This window comes from Rissa tridactyla, chromosome 4 (assembly GCF_028500815.1).
Source record: "Rissa tridactyla isolate bRisTri1 chromosome 4, bRisTri1.patW.cur.20221130, whole genome shotgun sequence".
Classification (NCBI taxonomy): domain Eukaryota; kingdom Metazoa; phylum Chordata; class Aves; order Charadriiformes; family Laridae; genus Rissa; species Rissa tridactyla.
Genome location: NC_071469.1, coordinates 77,376,750 through 77,399,921, shown reverse-complemented (window position 1 = coordinate 77,399,921; position 23,172 = coordinate 77,376,750). Strand labels below are relative to the sequence as shown.

At 39.9% G+C, this 23,172-nt stretch overlaps 1 protein-coding gene across 1 annotated transcript in view; it reads right to left on the bottom strand.

Moving 5' to 3' along the window:
• Nucleotides 1–13,678, bottom strand: part of TOX3 (TOX high mobility group box family member 3) — a 93,947-nt gene extending 80,269 nt beyond the window's left edge. Inside the window, exons 1-3 of the mRNA XM_054200536.1 lie at nucleotides 13,437–13,678; nucleotides 5,218–5,397; nucleotides 3,603–3,738 (exon numbers count right to left, since the gene is read on the bottom strand). Coding sequence (XP_054056511.1) covers nucleotides 3,603–3,701 — 99 coding nt within the window. The 5' untranslated portion in view covers nucleotides 3,702–3,738; nucleotides 5,218–5,397; nucleotides 13,437–13,678. The remainder of the gene's footprint in view (nucleotides 1–3,602; nucleotides 3,739–5,217; nucleotides 5,398–13,436) is intronic.
• Nucleotides 13,679–23,172: the final 9,494 nt, after the last annotated feature.

Here is a 23,172-nt window from a genome sequence, read left to right as displayed (position 1 = left end):
GCTGTTTTATTCACCAGGTGACAAACATTTCTGTAAGCCCAAGTGTAAAAGTTAGAATGAGCAGATTCTCAGGCACAGGAGCAGATCATTGGCACCAAGTTCTGAGGTGCTCTGCTATATAAATACAGGTATTTCCAGACTGCCTTGCCCTGGTTCTCTACACTTTTAATGAAATATGAAAACATATTCCCATTGAATTCAGAGGGAAATTCCTTCAGTGAGGAATGAACGGCAAATGATTCCAAGTTTAGGATTTGATCCCGTTGCCATATTGAAAGGAGCCTCTGAAAGGCTGCAGACCTATGCAGCATGTGGCTTCTGGGCACTGGGTGGCCTACAAAGCACTTCGGCTGCTGCATGATTCCTCCCTTGGCTGGCGAGGGGCTCCCTGAGAGAGCTCACCCCAGGCTACCAGTGTGACTCATCTCTCCTGTCCCACCACCTTGGCAATGGTCTCTGCTCTACAGCCAGGAACATGAAGCACATGAGGTGCTGTGGTGGGCGGGCAACTATCACGTCTAGGTTAGAAGTGTTAAATTCAGAAGATAAGCAAATAATGGTGAGTAAATAATGATGATTTTAAGTACTGTGATAGAATAAACTCAGCATGACCCAGCAACGTGTGCTTGCAGCCCAGAAAGCCAGCCATACCCTGGACTGCATCAAAAGAAGCGTGGCCAACAGGTTGAGGGAGATGACTCTGCTCTTCTGCTCCACTCTGGTGAGACCCCACCTGGAGTACTGCATCCAGCTCTGGGTGCCCCAAGATAAGAAGGACATGGACCTGTTGGAGCGAGTCCAGAAGAGGCCATGAAGATGCTCAGAGGGCTGGAGCACCTCACCTGTGAAGACAGGCTGAGAGAGTTGGGGCTGTTCAGCCTGGAGAAGAGAAGGCTCCGGGGAGACCTTACAGCCCCTTCCAGTACTTAAAGGGAACCTACAGGAAAGCTGGGGAGGGACTCTTTTATCAGGGAGTGTAGTGATAGGACAAGGGGTAATGGTTTTGAGCTGAAAGAGGGGAGATTTAGATTAGATATTAGGAAGAAATTCTTTCCTGTGAAGTTGGTGAGCCCCTGGCCCAGGTTGCCCAGGGAAGCTGTGGCTGCCCCATCCCTGGAGGTGTTCCAGGCCAGGCTGGACGGGGCTTGGAGCAACCTGGGCTGGTGGGAGGTGGCCCTGCCCAGGGCAGGGGGGTTGGAACTAGATCATCTTTAAGATCCCTTCCAACCCAAACCATTCTATGATTCTATGAATATACTGTTTCTGACAGTTTCTTCTGAAAAGAAAAGAACAGACACAATAGGAAAACCCCAAAATATTCCATCTTGATGTCACTGGCACAGGAAGTTAATAAAAAATTGAAACAGAATAAGAATTAAAAAAACAAAAAACCAACATTTCCAGCTAGGCAAAACATTTTCCCCCAAAATATTATTTGGTGAAAACTTTTGAAATACTGTCTATTTATACAATTATGAAATTAGAATATAGAAAAATTTGGTGATATTTCCAACCAAAAAAATTCCTGACTATAATCTAGTTTTGGCACCTCTACCGAGTGCCCAAATTAAGTCTTTTGCAGAACTAGTAAGACTGCAGTGAAATTAATGAGTCATTTAAAGAAAAACAGAAGAGAAACTGGCGTATATATGCTAATTTCTTTTTCTTTTTAAACAAAATATTAGGTTTTATGTGATACTGTGCCAGAGAGACTTTTACAAACTAAAACACTAGGCGAGTGTGCGTTTTCCTTTCTCAATGCCTCTGCAACATAGTTTATTAAATAAGTAAACTTGAGTAATCTCTGCTACATTTTAAATCCATATACATGACGTCAAATCTGTTTGTTAGTAACAATGTATTTATTTCAGGAGTACATTAAAGATGGAATATGAGCCAAAGTATTTATATCTTTCTGTACATATCACTTGAAAGGTATCCAACAAATTCTTCTCTCAAGCTATTCTCTTTAAGGTCCTTCAGTGAAACTATGGCTTTGGAATTCTACTTTTTTTTTTTTTTTTTTTTTTCCTCCAGAGCAGTTGGAAGTATGAAGTATTTGCAATTTTGAGTAAGTATTCCCTTCTTTTCTGCTGGTTTAATAAAAGTAAGCATCTACCTACAGTAAGTGGAGTACTCCGGTAGCTTCCCTGGTCCTGGGTAGCTTTGATTTCGAAGAAACTTTTCAAAAAGCACTGTTCCATAACGATTTAAATGTATGCCTACCGATGCCAACAATTATGATTCAGGCAGTAACACACAAACTGTGACTCTGTTCCATCCTCAGCTATACTTTCTTCTGACTCATCATCACAATTCAATTTTAAAAGCCATTAAGAACACTCAGGCTGCTTTTCTGATGTAAGAGCAGAAATTGTATTGGAGTGAATCAGTCACATACGAACTCCAAAGTGAGCGTGCACAAATTCTCACTGCTGCCCAGAAACCTTCCACGGGTAAATACTAATGTTCCAGGCCTAGCTCATTCCCACACAAGCCTGGCGAGTCCTCTTTGTACCAGGACATAGCAAAGGAATGTGTCTAATGGTTACGGCTTATCTGCTTTAACCGGTCCCCTTACAGTCTCTGCAAACTGCTTTGCAAACCCCGTGTCAGTCTCCCGATCTGTAACACAGATACCGTACCAGAGGCTCAGTAACGTTCTCGGTCTTTTTACTATCCAGAAGTCAAAGGCACCGGGAGATTTAGTCCACCAAAGAGCAGAGTCAGGAAGAAACCGCAGCGATGAGAGCAGACGCGCTGGCTCTCAAACACCCAAATGTGCAGCTGGCCAGCCAAGCCTCCCACGAGTACCGCAACTCAACCATCCCCCTGTCTCCGGCAGGACAGCCCCCTCCCTCAGGGCAAGGGCAGCAAACAGGGGAGGGGGCAGGAAAGTGAGGAATAAGGTAAGAAGGGGTGGAATGAACCAAGGCTGGACCAAGACTGCAGAATCAACATTATAAAAGACCTGACATTCATATTCCCAGTGCAGGGTCCACATCTATTAGGTCCCATAAGAACTGGGAGGAACAAGAGGGGATGGGAGAACACAACATCCCCGACGTCACCTTTAAGGAACAGTGTCTTAGCCCCTTCCCCCCAGAGCACATGTGGAGGATGAAAGGGCACAAAAAGGATGGAATACAGGAGGAGAAAAGGAAGACAGAGCGCCAACCAGGTCTGGTTTAGAAAATAATCTAAAGCCTCCTAGAATCAATAGGAAGTCCCTTTAATTGATTGCAATGAGCTTTGAATTAGACCTATATTCTACTTATCAAGTACAGCTGATGAGAATCAATAATATTTTGACTTACCCCTCAAAGCAACAACTACACTGGTAACTTTTGACTAAGAAAAAGTACAATTAACAGCATATTAACTCATTAGAGTTTATCTCACTGAAGTCCCCTTTTCTCATCAGATTGTAGAGCCAGTTGGCGTTTACAAGCGATCATGCAGGCATGAATATCGTATAGAAACGAGGCACTAAAGAAAAAACTTTTGTTCTTAGCATTAATTCAGATCAAATATTCATTGATATCTACATTTCTCAGCAAGTGTCTCAAGCAGAGATCAATAAACACTTATTAGTCACTGACCATGTTTCCTGCAGTAAAGGAGGGAATGTCAGCCAGCAGATGGGAGCAGCCAAATAATCGGGGGAGCTGGAGTCTAGTGCTTGTCTGCCAGATGATCATTTACCTTCTCTTTGTCTCAGTTGCTGCACCTAAAAAACTACAAATCAAAGGATTTTAAAAAAAAAAGTATTTTTAATCAGGCATTCCTTAAAAATACAAATGATTATTTCAAAATACAAGTATGGAGCGTTGCAGGAAAAAAGTAAATCACAACAGAAGGTTTTTTGGTTTTGGAAATTCCATTTCCTTTCCAAGGCCCAAGTCAGGGAATGCATTACTTTGTGAAACTGGGAAAGAGAAAATTATTAAACTTTTCAAACTTTCATATGCGCCTGCTTTGATATTTCTGTGGATTGCTGAATTCTCTTCTCTTACCTGAAGTATTTTACCACCTCAACTCACATACAACAATTTTAACCATATTCTAGCAGAAGAAGAAGTATTTTAGTTGTCTACAGAGCAGAGACAACCACTAACACTGTTGAGTGATGTCACAGCAAAAAGGTTTCTGCCGCTTTAAAGAAAGTATTCCACAACCCTCCAAAATAACCTGTGTGTAATGGACAATATAGGATTACTTTCTGGCAGAGCGCATATCCTGTTGCTATTGACTGCAGTGTTACAGTATCCTGACATACTAGCATACAGTTATTGTGAGATAAAGACCACGTTGAAAAACAAACTGATTGCAGTACTGAAAACAGAAAAGGAACTGTCCAGTAATATAAAAATTAACGTCTTTAAGAGAACAATGACTGGAACAGTGTCGTTTCTAGATTACCATTAAAGAATAAAAGCTTTAACTGAAACTAAGAAACTGTTGCAACCTATTCCTTTCTTCCAGGGATGCCATTTTAAAAGCAAGACAGGAAAACTTGGTTAGAAATGGATCTTTGTGTCTCTGTGTGTGTATATATATATATATTGCATTTATATCATCTGTTGATATAAAGCTGTGGAAGTTGTGTGGTATGTTTCTGTTTGTTTGTTTGTTTCTCCCCTCCAGCCCTCTCCACATTCATAATTTTTTTGAATTTAAACTAAAAGGGTTATTAAAAGAGGGGGGCAGAGGAAGCTGCTGGCATCTACTTTTTAAGGGAGATTCAGGACGTCTACAGGAAGAAAAAAACATGCTCACCATGAGCAATTTGAATTCTTCTTTAAATTTCTGTATTAGTCTAGAGGAATGTCAGGCAGAAACTTTCATTTTACAGTAGAATCAAGACTAATTACCGAAAGAATTATTTTAATGAAACGTATCTAAAAAGTCTTAGCGAGATATGGTGGAGAGTATTTCCAGGTGAGAAAGGTTACATTTAATCCATGTATCTGCACCAGATTCACTCATATATGTTCTTCAGTTTTAATGTCATCCAATGTTCTATAAGGTAATTATTCAAAATATATAGCACACATTTATATGACTTCCGATATATTTCTGGTGCACACGTTTCATTATAAAGCTTCTAAACAAGGATGTGGTGATGTTTCTGGAGTGATCAAGAAAACACCTTTCTGTGATTTTTGCGGGTTTAATGCAATAATACTGTATTTCCCAAAGAGAGGGCACACTTACCCTTAAGAGCCTGCGTGGTAGCCCGGGGAGATGGGAGCAGCAGTGTCCTGCCTGCCCCAGAAGCCATGGAAGTGGTCATCTATACTCTCAGTGACCGCAACACACATCTTTTGTTGGTGGGTATAGAAGGGATGGGCTTTTGGTCATCGCTTGGAAGCCACTGAAGGACTTGATGAGACACTGCCAAGATTTAAGGTAAAAAGCCATGTATATAGTGTTACAGTCATGCCTTAAAAATAAAAATCATTATCTAAGAATGCTGCTGTTGTCATGTCCCTTTCAAACGGTACAGAGCCTTATCCTGATATTAACATCACCTTCTACCAGCACAGGTTATAACATAAAATAATTAGTGACCAATGCTAGAGAACATGCAAAGATCTAAAAAAATTATCCCCATTCGATATAACTGTAGACATACAGCTTTATTTGGATAGATCAGGTCCATACAATAACTGGAAGTAGTCTTCCAAAGGACTCATTAGTTATCCTTTAGGTCTCCTAATTAATGGTGTGGTCTTCTGAGAGAGTATTAATAACTCTGGTATTAATAGCAGCATAATTCTAGCTGAGAATTAAAAAAAATAAAACAGTTTTTTCTAAGAACCTGTACAATAGAGTTTAGGATGTAGTAACAGACACTTATATAAATTCATCAGATTAAAAATTAACAGAGTTCTAGAAGTGTGATCTAGGGACCGCAATAACATCTCCAAAACAAACTGCTATACTTTCATTCAGGAGACTTTCGTTCAGTTTATAGAGCTGAGCTCTCTTTTTTGATGCTTCAATGGGCCGGGTTTTCAACACTGAAAAGCCGAAGACAGATTTTATCCAGTTCTCTAGACTATTTCCCCAAGCTCATAAACAGTGTGTGCCAAGCTGTTCTTAAAGAATCAGCCCTCATTTCCATGAATGGCTGATATTTAATAAAACATCTGATCACAAAAGCAAATCTAAAAAATCAGTACTAAAATAACACTCCAACTTGCTACTAAATGCAATGTTCTTTGATAGAAGTCCATTTCAACTCCATTTATTCCAGGGTTCTACAGCAGTCAAAATAATCAATGCAGAATTTTCCATGTGATTTACACATTGCTTTTTAAAATGAATTGACTGAAACAAAAAATGCTTATTTCTGCTGCCTGGCTTGTTTTCTAAAACATATTCTCTTTCTTTTAAAGTGAGAGAACGACCTCTGCTTCGGGAACAATTTTCTGAGACAGTGTGTTTATCAAATGGCTTCTCTGCTTTCATGAAAACAATTTATTTTCACTGAACTCTTCAAGATAAGCATTGAAGTCAGGAAGAATGTACAATGACATTTATAATTACATTCAAGAAACAAATATTTTCCTACAGAAAGGTTTTGGATTTTTATCTTTTTAAGAGATACAAAATATTTTCTTTCCTCCAACATACCGGTTAAAGTTATTTTCTCCCTGAAATTACAAAGTGTATTTTCATATGCATGGAAGGAGAAGCCCCGGGACAGTAATCTTCTCATAGAAAGGCTACAGTATGCATCCTAAACAATGAAAGCTGTAGCGTAATCCTTACAACCAAATTGCCTTCCCTGCCCCACTCTTCGGGAATAATCTTTACAAAAATGACAGGGAGAGCAGGGGGATTCACAACCTTGCGGAGCCTCCTCCAAATGCCCCCCATATGCCCAATCTTAGAAAATGGACAAAACAATTGTCCCTTGGAATGGCAGGGCCACCTCTCCAGCTTTGCTCCCACATTTTCCCCTTGCTCAGAGACAGTTTCTTAAACCGCTGAGCTCTCCACAGAGCCTGTGGACATAAGGGATGGTGCCTCCCATTCTTTGGGGAAATAGAGGATCTTGCTAAAAAAGCTCCCTATCTTTCCCTTATGGATTCAGCCCCGGACCCGTTCCCAACTATCAGCAACAAAAGCTCAAGTCATGCCAGACAATTACTGCTTCCTGCTATACTCTGAACTGCCCCTAAAATCAAGGTAGTCCATAATGTATCTCATCTTTCAGAACAAAGCAGCCACAGATTTAGCCATACAGTGCCTGTATTTTCAAATGCAAATTCAATAACTACCTATGCAAAAGCTGCCCATGAATATATTTAGGAGTTCCGTTTGGGCTGCCTGGAAATGTGGGTCTTACTGGATTAAAAAGACATACTACAATCACTCCAATGAATGCCCTTTAATTTGTGGGAATTCATTTTAGAATTAAAAATTTAAGATCTGGTTTATTCCTTGTCAGTCAAACATCCTAGCTTTTCATTATTCCATTTTTGCAGTGCATGGAGGTAGTTCTCATCATACAGATTCTCTGATAAAGTTCTCCTCCAGAGATACACTCTTTTTGTAGGCTCAGCTAGTGAAGAAATATCATTCATTTGTAATACTCATCAAAGAGAAGTGGGGGAAAAAAAATCAAAAGCAGCTGAAAAGAGATTGCGTTTCACGAATATACACCAAGGCTTTATTTAAAATATACAATGTTAAATTTGATCAAATATCAACCCACCATTCAGAGTGAAATAATCTCTTTTAATTTGCATGTATCTGTGTGTGCCAAAGAGAAGCGTGTTTGCTTTCAAGCAGGTGCACATCCTGCTATGACTAAATCTCTAACTCATCAAATTGCTTTACCAGTGTGGGACATGCCCTTTTTCTGGAACAGCTTCAAGCATTTTCCCCAGCATTTCAGCCACCTGTTTACTGAGTTCATACTCCAAAGGAGATGCATGCAATTAGAAACAAGGAAATGAAAATAAATGACCTTGTTTGTTATAAATAACAAAGAGACTCAGCAAAATTAATGCAGTGAAGCCTGACCTTCTGACCTGAAAGAAAGAATCACCTCATTCCTTTGTAGCCGGCTCACAATGCTCCAGCACCAGGCATTGTTATGCAGCTTTGCCTCTTTTGATGGATCTTAAAGGAGTATATTCTAAATATTAAATGTTTTACAAGTTAGATTAGGAAATTTGCATTAAAAAGCACGTTGAAACAAAGTCAAGAGAGCAACGACAAAGATTATCATTGCTTTATTGAAAACGCACAGGTAAGCCCTGTGTATATTAGTTCACTATACCACAGTTTTTCAACTGAAAAATATAAAATATGGAATTCCAGGTACTAAAAAGCCACGGAACGTCTCCTTCGGTGTTCGGTGAATTGATGAGGGTGAAAGTTTTTGATTACCCAACTCCAGGAAAAGAAAACATTTTTCCTTTGTAAATTGTTTGTGCTATGATGATCTGACTCTTGAGAAAAAAGCAATGAGCTTCCACAACTACTGCCAAAAATATACAATTTTCTTTTCGTTATCCTTTAATTAGGCAAGTAGAAATGCCTTCTTTTGTATGAAGTCTACTGAATAATGTTTCTATGGGTTACATTTTCACTTTTGAATGATTCACACCATTCTGGAACAGCGTCCAGCTGTAACAGAGGGCAAGGTGTTAGAAATTTGTTTCGCTGCTTGTCTTTGGAGGTAATGAGAACACACAGTTGGTTTTACAGCAGATCTCACAAAAAGAGCAGTGTGTAACTACAGGGCCGGTTCCCACCTCGTCACTCTCCAAAACAAGTCTGTCATTAATGAAGCAACTCAGAACCGTTGCAGAAATGAAAGGATAACGCATTGGTGTCTTGCCGAAAGCAGCTCCTACCACAGGTATTGTTTGACAAGGATTTCTCAAAAACTTAACTTGGTTTTGTTTCGGTTTTTTTCCTCTCTTCTCTCCCTTTCAATGACATCAGTCCCACTGCTGAAGTAACTGCAAGACCCTTCACGCCAATCAAGGCTCTGCAAGTTTCTCTTGGGCACAGAGGGAATTGAGTGTGACCCAGGGGATGGTGGGGGCAGCTCTACCTGCAGTGCCGCAGGGTGGACAGCACATCCCCTGTGACACCGAGGGCCACCAATGCCATGGGACAGTGGAAGGAAGACAGGCAAAGCAGTCACGGAGAGGTACCGTGAAGTCAATCTCTTGCATGGGAGGCATCAGGGCTGGGCCAGCAAGAGGAGCCTGTGCCACACCAGGGCATGGAGGACTGTGACCAACACAGTGCTTGGGGCCCAGGAGCATGAGGGGGTAGCAGCTCTTTCCCTCCCCACCCTCTCACCCATCCTTCCACCTCCTGCATGCCACAGAGCAACTCCACCCTTAAAGGGCTCAGCATGACTCGCTCCTGCTCCCATACTTCTACAGTAAAAGGGTGACCTGAAAGAGTAATTTCCAGCAGAAAAAAAGTTGATGAACACAGGCTCCCTTTCTGTTCACGAAATGTCATGAACAGCTTGTGTTTTTTCCAAAGGTAAGTACCATTAAAAACCAAATAGCCCACATGGCTGAAGGTAGGGATATGCTTAAGTGTTTGATTGAATCGGAACCTTTAAAAGTCTTGTCTTCCCAATAAATCTGCATTTGTTCGCAGAGACTGAAACCAGACCACCCACATTTCTAAGTACCGATCTGTGAGGCTCTGCATGACAAGCCACACTTGAGGAAGACCTGCATAAGGAACAGCTTTCTGAGAGCTGAGCCCAACCAGATGAAATTCTGCTTTTGTGGAGCACGAAGCCATGATCTCTGTCCTGCTCTGGGGCTCCACACACCACGTGTGGGCCAGCAAACACCTGGGCTGGAGAGTGGCTGCAGTTCTGGGCTGAGCCACCATTGCATGATACGCAAGGGCTGGAACAGGCAGAGCAAAGCTGGGGACCCATTAACATGTCTCATGCTCCAAGCATGAGACCTTACTGGCCTATAAATTGTGAATATTTATGTGAATATCTATTGTGAAATGCCTAGACTGGGTTTCTTTTGTTGGCTTTTACTGGCTTCAGCAGTCAGCCTGTATAGTTCCTCTTCTTTATCAGGGATAAGTGGAAATAATTGATTGTCTTCTACAAAATCTCATTTTTGTCCATTCAGAAGAAATTCTAGATGAATATTCTCCGACAAGTAACTTAAAATTCACATGTTTAATATTTGTCCTGAAACTCACTCATTGAAGGATTTGTTGTAATTCAGCTTAAAAAGGGTATCATTCCAGGCAGAGTAAATTCAGGGCTCTCAGGAAAAGTCTATTAGCTCCCCCACATTTGCTTTATTGCAACCTCAATATTTGATGCCTTAAATGGGGATAATAGTATTGCAAATATTCTATTGTTATGTATTTATTCAAAACAAATCTCCCAGAAACCTGTGAGCTGCCTGAACAATCAGTGAGTGGAAATATTAGAAAAAATTGGAATGGACAATTTTCCTTTTTTTTTATTTTTTTAATTTGTATTTAAATAATTATCAGAAAACTGACACTGAAGAAAGGCACTCAGTGCCCCTCATTAATAAAGCACTAAGACCCCGGCAGCTCCAAAGCAGTTACTGTAGGTAGCTACTGACTTCCATAAACTCTGTCCTTTCCCCTGAGGAATCCTCCTCTCGGGTCTTTCCAGATTTTTTGCATTTTGCCATCATATTCCAGCCGTTTCTGCCCATGGTTCCATGGCATCTTTATGTCCTGCCAGCTGCACATCGCCAGTGCTTGCACAGTATATCATGCATGTGACAAAAAACAATCAGAATCTCATAATAGCTGGGCATCAGCCCGTGCCGAGAGCTGCACGCTAAGAGAAACTGCAGGGCATTCTGGAACCGAACTCTGCCTCCAGCCACCTCCATCAGGAACCCAACATTTACTTACCTACAAGCGTGCTGCTACCACAAAGCCAAAGTGCCCGTAGAGGGGGACCATGTGGCCAACTGTGGGCAGATACACCGCTCCTGGAGTTCTGCCTCATTTGCCACAGAGCTAAACTCAGGATGCACTCGCCATTCCAAGATGAGCCGCACCACTTGCAACATCCAAGGCTGCACACCTGCTCAGCAAGCTTTGGTAGGCTTTGTTTAACCCACACTGGTTCAGGTTCCCAGAGTATTATGAAAACTACACTGTCTGCTGCAGACTTAGGAGAGCAGTTTGAGTGCCCCCGATGACCACAGCATAGGACAAAAGCTATTTCCATTGTTTTCAGGCCATATAGAACTCAAAGGTTAAAAGCTGTAATTTCAGCACCACCTTGGTATTATTTACAGACAGAAGAAGAATATTAGTCCAACTAAATAAATTTCCCCCACTAATGGAAATCTTGCATGGGCTATTTAGAGACGGCAGGCAGCAGAACAGAGCAAAATAATTTTCTATGTCACATGAGCAGTGTCATCTTCTGGCTCAGCCCTTTTGGGCTGGTCTCTGCTCTAGCATGTGGTTTATAACCAACCTTCACCTAAGACAATTGAACACGTGCATTTTTCCCTTCTTCTGCAAGCTTCCCAGACTTAGTCTGCCTCCTTCAGCTGATCACCATTATTTTAGAGCAGTTATTCCCATCCTACACTTCCAGCCAAGTTTACCGCAAATTGTGCAAGCACCAAAACCCTGCTAATGTGCAGTTCAAACATCTGCATCACATGCTTGAATGTGCTGGCAGTACATTGGTGAGAGACACCTCATTGCTGGGAAGAGTGCTCTTGCTTTTCCATAATGATAACCTAAACTGAATACTAAGAAAGGCAAAGAATGCAGCAGTGTTACATCCAAGAATCAGTGCTAGAGATATGCAAATAAAAACAGTATTCCAAAAGGCTGGAAATGAGCAGCATCCAAAATGAGTGATCTTATAAACTGGGTTTAAAAAGCAGCAATTTTCAGGAGCATTAGTTTTACACGAATTAGATGCATAAACGGCTTTCAAATTCAGCTGAAGTCAAATCACCCTGGAAAGCAAATGGTGTACTCTTACTCCTTGGCTGTTTCACCTGTTCAGGAAGGGTAGGTACCCACACTGGAACAGGAGAACACGTATCTGTTTCACAAGAATACAGGAGGCATGTGCTGACCAAGAAAATAGTTGTGGAGAACAGAATTCCTACAGGCAAACTAGGGCTCACCCAATGGCAGCCCTTGCAATGAACTATTAAAGATGCCACACGGTCAAAGTTATTGTTGCTAGCACTGGGGAAATGCTAAGAATTAACAAAAGTTTCCTTATTTCTTCCTCTGGTTCCCATCCAAGGAGAGGGTAAGCAATATGACAAATAGTTCAGGAGGACAAAGAGTGTCAGGGCCAGTGTCCCCTGTCTCAGCACCACAGCCCTTACTGGCCACGGCCCTGTGAGCCACTGCTGCGCACATGATGGTTTTGCATTGAAGTGCTAAACCAGCCACGCTCTGGACTGAACAACTACAACTCTAACTCATTCCTTCATTAAATGCTTTGCCATTCCTTGAGAATGAGAGGTTCTGTGGAAAATCACATTGCCCTGTATTCCATCGGTAAACAATATCTTATATATTAAACTGGTTTATAGTAGTCATCTGTTCTTTTCAAGATGTGACAGGACTTTGAATTATTTGCTCTATCAGCAACCGCTGTAGTAAATTCCCCAGTTATGCTGTGCATGGCAGGCTTGCGGAAACGCCCGTGACAATGAAGTGAGCAGAGAACTCATACATGACGGAATCCACTCAGCAGACAGGGTTTTGGGGACAGTTGGGCCTCAACAAACAATCCTTTCTTCTCGGTCTATAGAGGAGCCGCACTGGGGCCTACTTTGGCCATTAGTCTAAGGAAAGCCTTTGTTGAACATATAGCTGCTTCTCACATTGAAAGAATAAATCACATTCTTATTCTGGGTATGTCTCCACTGCATTCATTGATGTGAATGTTGTTCCGTGGCTGAAAAACTGGGTAAACAGCTTGCCCTACACTGCCTCTGTGCTGCTGTGGCTACGTTACTAGCCCAGCAACCTAATTTCAAGCCAGCTTGGATATGCCTGTAAGAGCAGCAGCCCCAGCATAGATCTGTACTGCAGACAGCGTACCCCCTCTTTTCAGGAATGTTTCGTTCTTCAGGATGGATTACCTGGATTTGAACCAATTTGGGACCCACGAGCTTAGTGAAGCAAAACCCAATCTAGGCATGTTTCAGGAACAGTTCTGAGTCCATAGGGTTTTCTAGGGTTATGCACATATATTTCAATTTCTCAAGCACACACACTGGAAGCACATACTGGATGCCCCCCCCCCAATATTTAAAATCCACAGTAATCAATGTTCCTAACTGCTTCAGTATACAGCAATTCAATATTCAATAATCTTTACAATCATATGCCATTCTCTGCTCTTCAAATTGCTTCATCATTTACTATTAACTTACATTTTTGCCCATCTTCATATCCTTGAAGAAAAATGGAAGATCCAGGTTTCAGCAGACCATAGGGACCTCTGCTGACAGCTTCTATACAGACGGTCATCTTTGGATGAATAGAAGTGGTCTTGCACGATACCTGAGCCTTCAGTTATTCAAGATTAAGATTTCTATCTGATAGAGTGAATCTGACGATCCATCATCACTCTGGCGGAAAGGCTCCCAGTTCCAGGCAGGACACAACAGCCTCATCTGAGCTTCTGAGTGACCCTTACATATAACAACAAATACAGCACACGTTAGTCTGGGGCACCTACAGACAGAATTCTCCATTTTGCCATTTAAACAGCAGTTTGTTTGTCTCTGGTAAAAAATTCACATATGCATCCTGTTTCCTTCACATTTCACTTAGCGCTTTTCCATTTTTCTCACCATTTTTAGTCAGAGCTACAACAGGCAAATTCCTGTGTTGTGTTTTAGTTGATGTGTGCATTTGTGTACTCCTCTGCACAGATGTAAAATTAAATTTTTAATTTTTTTTTAAAGAAACAAATAACTCCTCTGATGACCTGTACATCACACAATCCCTTCTGCTATACAGGTTTTCAAAAAGGGTAAATGGTAGACAAAAATAGTGAAGTAATTCTTACTCCCTCTTTCCACACAACACGCTACTGCTGCAGAGGAATCACTGCAGAAAAATTTCCAATAACCAGAATTATGACCACCTCTAAATTAAAATTTCTATTTCAAAGTTTTTCTGCCTTATTTTATGTTATGTTTATTAGATTAGATCTGCCTTGCAAAAAGATTATGCATAATTATTTGCAAAGAAAACAGCTCACTGTAAATGCTAATGTTAAATGTCTACCTGTTTTAAACCTTAGATACACTAAACCTTTAAATTATTGTTTCAATTATTTCTTACTCTTGCTGCCATTAGTGAAATATTTTATATATGCACTTGCTTCCTATTCGTATAAGAAATTCCAACTAAAAATTTTTGCCATCCATTTCTTTTAGTTCATGCTCCTTTGTTCTTGCATCTCAGAAGAGTTCAACCAACCAGGCGGCATTTATCCTGCCTATTCCCTTCAGAATTATCTCTAACTCCACAAGGTGACCTCTTAATTTCATCTCTTATACAGACGTGCTTTCTCGAACTTTAACAAACACTTACAGTCTCTCTGCCCTCGTACCATACTAGCATTGGTTTTGAACCTTGTTTGTTTGTACAGTAACTTTAAAAAAAAAAAAAACAAAACAAAAAAAACACAACTAAAACCAGAGACTGGTCTTTTGAGCACTACCATAACACTATCATCTCTCACCAATATCAGATTACAGGAATCCTCTGTATTTGCATTTCGCAGTTTGCCTTGATTATTATTGTTGTTTGTTCTTTGTTGTTGAAAACTCTTCAGCCTTACTGCTGTCCATTGGTTTGTGCTGTCTTTGACAGCATATTTGATAATTCTTTACTTGACTGCAAGCTTATGGTCTTTTCTATTCTCATAAGTACTGTTCATTGTGTCTTCTCAGATTTTTAAGTCAGCTTCTGAAAATTACCCCTACTTCTATCTAAAAATGTCATTGTATATCTTTATCTTCTCCTTCTAGGGAGGATTTACATGTACCTAGTGTTTGGAACTATATGAGATGATGATGAATAGGATACATATTCCTTAAGAGTATACACAACCCAAAATTGCCTGTACAGAAACTCCATATGTCTAATTTTTCTTACTGTATTTATAAGAGAAGAATTTGGGCTAGATTATATACGGTATGATGAACACAAGCACCAGCAAAGCACTGGGAGACATTGCTTTGGCAGATTGTTTCTCTTCTTTGACTGCTCTACTTGTTAAATTTACCATTAAACACCCTACTCAAATAGAAGGAGGATGTGGCCTCTCATCACTGCTCCTCCGCACCAGCCTCAACTTGATCGCATTTTGGTGCCCTTCTCTATACAGCCAACGAGAAAAAAAGCACATCCTACAGGAGGATAATGGAAACTGCTGTGTGCAAAACTGTTCTCTTGTAACCACAGACTATCCAAAACATCTGTCATGACTTAAAATCTGCCAAGAATTAAAAGTCTTTACTGTACTTCAAGTCATGAGGCATTTCCAGCCAGCTACTACTTCCCATGACATGTTCAGCATCTTCATGTCTCCTCCTGCGTGTTTTAACTTCTCACAGAAATCTGGGTTGATTTTTTTAAAGTCCTGGATTTTGTCAGTGTTCAGAGTCGGTTTCTGTCTCTTTTTTATTTGTATTAACCTTATCTTCATTGAGAAAACTGAGCCAAAATGTTTAACATCTGAAAAATACGTTTCTGTCAACTAAACATAGGTTACCTTTGCAACGTCTCAAACTCCACTGCTTTCTCCAGTGACCTCATTTCTTTTGTATTCAGAAAATCTCTTATTTATCTTAGCCCTTTGCACAAACTTGTTTTATTTTGTTCCTTTTGCTTACACTCATCCCTTTGTTCTGTAATCTTTCAATCTTCCCCACCAGCTTTATCTTACAGATGATTGATACGTGCATTTCAGTAGTCTCAACCGCTATTTAATTTATCCCAAATAAATATCCACACTGGATGGCAGGTATAATTCTCTAGCTCCAAAACTTCAGCTTTGAAAATCTCCTATTTTATTTTCCTTCTGTACATTTCCATGATGCTCATGCTTTTTAGAGCTTTTCTTTCTTCATGCACTTTTTGATTTAATTATAAACTTAACTCGGTTATAACACCTCATACCAAGATATTCTCCTGTTCTTACAACTCTAGCCATGGTATATTTATTATGCACGTCTATGAAAAGGATTGCTCCCTTTTTAGTCCAACCTTTTAAATTGCATAAAGAAGCAATATTACAGTGTTTAGTTTGTGATTTGGGCTACACACCCAGACTGAATTAAAGATAGATGGAGGGGCAATTCAGGTATGTTGTGTGTTTAAAGGTCTCTGTGTGAAAAAAAAAATAAATCTATAATGTTACCCTCAGGATTTCAGGCAATGATATTCCAAAGTCTGAAAGAGAGGGAATAAAGAAACTGAAAAAGGACACACACCACTGACCAATCAATTGAAAAGTACGGTAAATGGAAAACAGAAACCTCCCTGGATTTGCCCTGTGGGCTGATAGCAGTGGCTTTGTATAAAAAGAGAGAGCACTTATGATCCACTTTTTACTTGAGACATAGAAATTAGTTTTTCTGAAGGCGTAGCCCACTGTAACAAATTCTAAAGTGGTGTGGAAAAATCCCACCACTCTTCAAGATGAAGACTAAATGATGCTGTGTCTTCCATGTCTCCTTGCTCAGGCAAAACCCATCTCTGGGAAGCTCAAAAGCTGCTGAAAGGCACCAGCCTTTATTGCAAAACCGAGCCATACCGAGATGATTGCAACCTTTATTAAGACTCAGGAGAGTCTTACTTTTTGGCTAGGCCTAACAGTAGAGAAGTTACAAAGGCTTCTGTGCTTTGTGCTGTTATGTGTGGGAAAGAAACCTGCCTACAGGCTTTGAATGAAGAAGAGTGGAGCTCCCTACATCCTAACTGACAGAAGGGAACCTGGTTTCCAGGCTCCTTTGCAATGCGCGGTGCCTCACCACCACTGGCAGTCAGCTCCATCTCATTTTACTGACACAAAGTCCACCTCATTACTTCTGGACTTTAAATAGATCTTGAGGACCAAATTAGTGAAAAATCAGTATGTGAGAGAGAAACTATCTGGGGCAGGATTCCTCAACTACTTATTACATGGCTGGAAAATTGCAGAAGTTCCAAAAGGATGAAGGTGTGGCACATAGTGTCAGACCACAGCAAAGGAGAGAGAGAACCTCTTGGAGGATCAGTCATTTTAGAGCCAGTTGGCGACGCAGGGAGCATTCTCTGACACCTTCTTAAATACATGTAACACTGTTCATTTCTCCTGTCCTGATTCTAATTTTCTCTCAGCTCCAGGATTATTGTACTGGCATCTCTCCTAACATATTGGGCTTTATAACGATGTTGAATACTCATTAGCAAAAGAAAAAAAGAATGACACACTAGAACCAAAACCAAAAGTGAAGTCAAGCCTGTCAGTCGGGCCTCCTGTCTTCTTCAAGAACTTCCTTTGGAAACATGGCAGAGAACAAAAGAAGCCCAAGCAGGCAACCTGGACCACTCCACACTCACTGGCAGTGCTTCCCAACCAGACCGACAGGCACATTTAACCTCATCAGGACGACTTCTCTAAAATACTAACTGTGATTATTCTTCAGTAGGATTCCTTGCACAAGAAAGAATATAGGAGGCTCTGCAAGCTCAGTCCTAAAAGACAGTAAGTGAAATACTCTCCTCCAGAACACTTTTCTCAAACAAACTGAACTTATTTTGCAAACCCACAACTCACCTTCTTAATACAGGGACACTTCAGGCCATAAAAGCAAATAGGCAAATATTAAATGAGGTGACTCAAACATTTACGCAAGCAAAGCCACTCTTATTTTGTCAGAAAACAAATAAAGTTCAATGTTGGCAGAGTTTTATAAGCCATCACACTTCACTTTGTTTTTCCACTTCTTTTTCACGACCTGAACTTGGAAGGCAAGGTAACCTTGGTGACTGCCGAGGTCGCACACAACTGCTCAGGACTGTCCCACGGTTCTCAGGACTTCATTCGGTAAGGACATGCAGAGGCTAACTCCTCAGCAGGTACTGGGGCAACTGGAAGCTAAATATTAAAAGTGCGTGTTGGGCAAGTGACTGGGATAAAGAAAAGATCAAACAGAAGCCCAGCCTTTCTTTTTGTTCTTGTAGAACGTGCACAAATTACACTCTTCTGTTTCTTAAAAGAGTCCAATATATATAAAAGTGTAAAAAAAGGGAGCCTGAGGTAACTTCATTTATATTACAGGCATTGAAAAGTCCTACCTTGGTATCTGAGTCACATCATGTTTTTGCTACTCAGGTGAATTGCTACCAGTTTCTCAGAAGCTGGAAAAAGACAATAGAAAGATAAATCCTAATGGACTGGATAAACGTCTTCTTTTGAAACAATGCAAGAATTGTACAGGGACTATATAAAAAGTACTTAATTTTAATGACAGATTTATGCCAGAACAAATCAGGTTTTACTGAAATGCTTATCTTAGCTATTTTAGCTTGTGACACTTGCTCTTTTTGAGTACAGCTTAAGTGATATAACTTGATAGGGAAGACGTTGAATGGAGACCAGAAGCAGATAGCTCTACTCCAAAATGAGGCATGTAAAGGTTGTACGAATGTTTGGTGGATAGCACCCTAATTCATTACAGAATGGGATTCGTATACTTACACAGTGAAAAGCTCGGATTAGGCACACAACATAATTTCCATTATGTTAATGTTGCTTTAAAATATATTGCACGGAGTGCTGCAACAATCAAATTATCAATTATAATGTCTACTCAGAGTAGAAAAGTGTTGCAAACAGAGGGCTGATTACTGCTTCAGTACTTCCAATCTGCATACTCATTGTTTAGTACAGGGAAAACAAATTATCTTGTGTTGGCCCTAGTTCAAATTTAATTAAATGAGTGCAAAGCAATTATAATAAAGTACAATAGTATAGTAATGAAAGGAAAATAACTCATTAACCTATTAATCTTTATTTATGTTCCTCTCAAATAAGTATGTAATTTCTTTATCACTGCATCCCATAAGAAATAGCAGGCTCTCACTGCTCGTGGTCTGCTCCAGCAGGGCTTATTTTGCTAAAGATCATTGTATGACTTCACTGTTACTATTTATATAGATTTTATTTAATGTGTCTGATTTTTCTCCTCTCCCTTACACAGTATATTTTAAAACCCTTTCCCACATATCTGTGATGTAGATTATAAACCTGTTCTCACCCCACTTTTCTTTTAGCACTTGTCAGTTCTGAAAGGTAAACCTCTCTAGGAGCATTGGTGTGCTTCTGTCATTGCGTAAGGGAGGGAGCACTCCCCGAACATCTGCTATAAAAGACAGTCTTACATTAAGACATAAGATGAAAGCGTATTATTTTTAAGAGGACCTGACACAGCTATTGCTTTACAATGTTTATGGGTATAACAACATACCCCATATTTGCAGATTTTTTGGTTCTTCATTCCAAGTTTTGTCTAGGTTGCTGCGTTGTTTTGTTATTCTGACAAATCTCAAGTTTAAGGAAAAACAATATTTTTAGACAATTAGTCAAATACTATACTGTGGTGTATTTTAATCATGCTTGCTGTATGCTAGCTATCATTATTACCTTATCTCTCCAGAACTGGTTTTGTTTTCATTGACATCTTACATTCTAGTGTGTACATTTAATGTCACACACCAGTGCTTAGCTTATTGCAGCCAGTCAGGGTTGACTCTGCCCATTCACTAAGCTGAGCCACTCACAAAAAAAAAACACCCAACCAAACAAAAAAAACCCAAACCACCGTCAAAACTAAGCAGCAAGATTATGAGCAAAAACACATTTCAAAATTATTTACTAGACAGCACTTTCTCTTTTTTAGGCTGAGGAAACTAATAACATTACCATTAAGTTTTTTTCTACTTAATAAAATGCAGTAGAGGTGATACTGTACCCCAAGCAGTGACTGAATATTATCCTGGAGAGTAGGCAAAATTGGTAACTGCTATATAAACCATAAGAAAATTAAATTAGAAGACCTACAGTTTTAAAATGTAATCTCCATCTCTGCATGCACAAGTGTAATTACTGGCACTTACAGAAGACCAGAGGTACCTATGTAAAATATATAATCAACAAAAATATAATTCTGAATATGCATAAAGGTTGAATGAAGGTTCTTTTTGAAAACTGGGAAAGAAAACCTTCACAAAAGAGTTTGCAAAAAGTCAGATGTCCCTAGGCTTTTCCCTTTCCAGGCACGGTCCCTGTGCAGGCAGGGTCCAATCTTACTGCCTTATAAGATTCAAGCAGAATAGCTTCCAAAAAGTTATTAACAGATTCTCTGAGAGGATTGTAGAGGTGCAAATTTACAGCTCAGATGGCTGAGAAACATACAAGTTCACCATATCTTTCCTCTTCACACATAGCAAAAAACTTCTGCCTTGTAGAGTATATTTCTGGTTTCACAATCTGCTGCTGAGAACTCTGTTAGCAAGAAATGGAACTCTTTAATCTTAATGACACTTAATGAGTCACTCTATTCTTTGCACATTTTTAACACTCAGTTCTTTATTTCACACTTATTGCTCAATTCTTGCTTGTATATTATTGCAGCACTAGTACTGCATTGATACAACTATGCAGAGAGCTGTGTGTGGCTCTATTGTGCTGTGTGGGACAAACGACATTGTTCGTCCTGACATTGCTGCTGACCTGTTGGCACGAGTGATCAAGAACTGCAAAGCCATCACCAATAGGTGGCACATTCGCATTTTGCAGACTATAGTGCCATAATTCTTTTTTTTTTTCTTTGTTTTTGTTTGTTTGTTTTGACAATGATTCATGTTTTAATTACAGTATTTCAACATGTGAAGTAACTAAATCATTAAAAGAGGGAGAAAGGCAAAAAATAAATTTTGCCATGTACGATCATCAGAATCTCACATGAATTGTCATCTTTTTTAGTCCAGAGTTAAATACTTGTCATCAAGCTAAATTAATGTTTATTCTCTGTGTAGAGCAACCACTAGAGGGGAGTTTGACACTCATGTTGCAAGTTCACAACTACATGCTAAACTGCAGGGAAACGTAGATCTGAAATCCACAGTAATTAAAAAAGACCATCATGCCAAACCCACAAATTCTCACCATCTTTCCAGATTACCGAGTCAGATGATTTCTATCCAATTTAATAAAAGTCTAAATTCTGCTGCCAGTTGAGCTGACTTTGTCCGGCTTCCTGATATATAAAATGAAGAAGGGAAACTGCAGTGAGCTGAGGAAGAGAATACGAAGCATGGTTAATAATGAAGACAAATACAAAATAGAATTGCCTGAGATGAGACTAGAGTTTACAGTTACTGGACTTTGGACAGTACCCTAGGACAGTTACACAGGGACTCTTTTTCCATCTTTCTCATACCTGCACATCACTGGCCTAATACGGCATTCAGTACAAATATACAACTTGAAAATATAACAACAATGTCTACTGTCTTCACCTAAAATGTATACCTAACTGCCCTTGATGTTTTCTCCTGTGTGTATCTTGGTTTCATTTAAAAGTGAATTCCTGTGCACCACAGCGAGTGACAAGGTCAGATTTTCAAAGAGCATCAGTCTCCCTCTGCGATGGGGATAATGCACATCATAAGTGAAATTTCCCTTTAATGCAAAGAGACACAGTTTCACTCAAGTCAGCTTACACCAGCAAAAGATTTGGCCATATTCGTATAAATCATAAACATAGCTGCCAGAACATCAGACACGTTGCAGAATGGTTGGCTGCGGTGGGAATTAGGACACAACTCCTCAAGTGCCTGGGCACAGGGAGGTACAACCAACACATGGTGACTCTCCGGTTTTGATCCTTTGTACACTTAACTCTTTAGCCAGAAGGAAAACTCAAAGCCTAATTGACTTATCCTACTAATCATATGCAATCTCATCATACCACAAGATCTTGTATCACAGCATCATACAGAACCCCTCTAGTAAATAAAAACAACAACAGAGTCTGAAACTTCCTTAAAATTGTAGTTCGTATGACTGCGGATATTTTCAGGTGCAAGTGTATACCCGTCACAAGCAGAATATATACACGTATATGTGTGTATATATATACACACACACAGACACATCATTTTTTCATAACTGGGTCTCAGATGTACTTCTACTGATCTTCAGCACAATGGAAGAGTGCAGATTCAAAATAATAAAAAAGATAATATATCTTTCTTCTAGAAGAAAAAAGTGAATACACTGCACATTGCTTGTCACAAAGAATGTATTTAATCCATGCTTTTATTTATAGCATCAAAATGTTTTTGACAGTAGTAAGGAGAGTAGAAAGTCAACAAACATGAGACAAAGACAAGAAACAAAACTGTACTCAATTTAACTCAAACAGTATTTAAGGGGACACCGATCATGTAAGAATATGTAAAATATCTATTTAAAATTTAAAGCTGTTGCCTATTACGATGACTCTCCTGTTGTGCACCGTAACATACATTCACCTAATTTACTCTAACACCTACCAGTGTAAATCAGTAGTTATTCCACTGACAACAAGGGAATCTTTCCAGCATACAATTGATGCAAGTGGAGAATTTGACCCTCTATCTGAAAACCTTCCATTAAAGAAATAATTAGTGTACACAGGTGTTGTTTTTCCCTAGTAATTGATGTGCAAGTCTAACCACTTCTAAAGGCTGGCCATTTGCTTGACAGACAAGAATTTATTTCCCTCAGTAATGAGGACAATTTCATATGGATGGGCGCTTTTTTTTTTCTCCACAAAACAGAAAGGCAATCTATATTGCAGCATTCAATCCTTCTCGTGCCAAAACCTCAAGTGGCCCCTCTAAAGATCTGCAACTCCACTGAGTTTATGCAAGATACCGCAGCCAGCCCAACTGCAAGGCACCACCTTGGGCCCTGGAACGCGCTAATTCTTGAAGATTTGGAAGCGTGCTGAGAATACCAAAGGCTAGGAGACTACTGCCCTTGGTGTTCCCACCAGAAAGCTTCCAGGAACCCACAAATATTTCAAGTCAGACACCAGAAACCAAAAAGGCAAAATG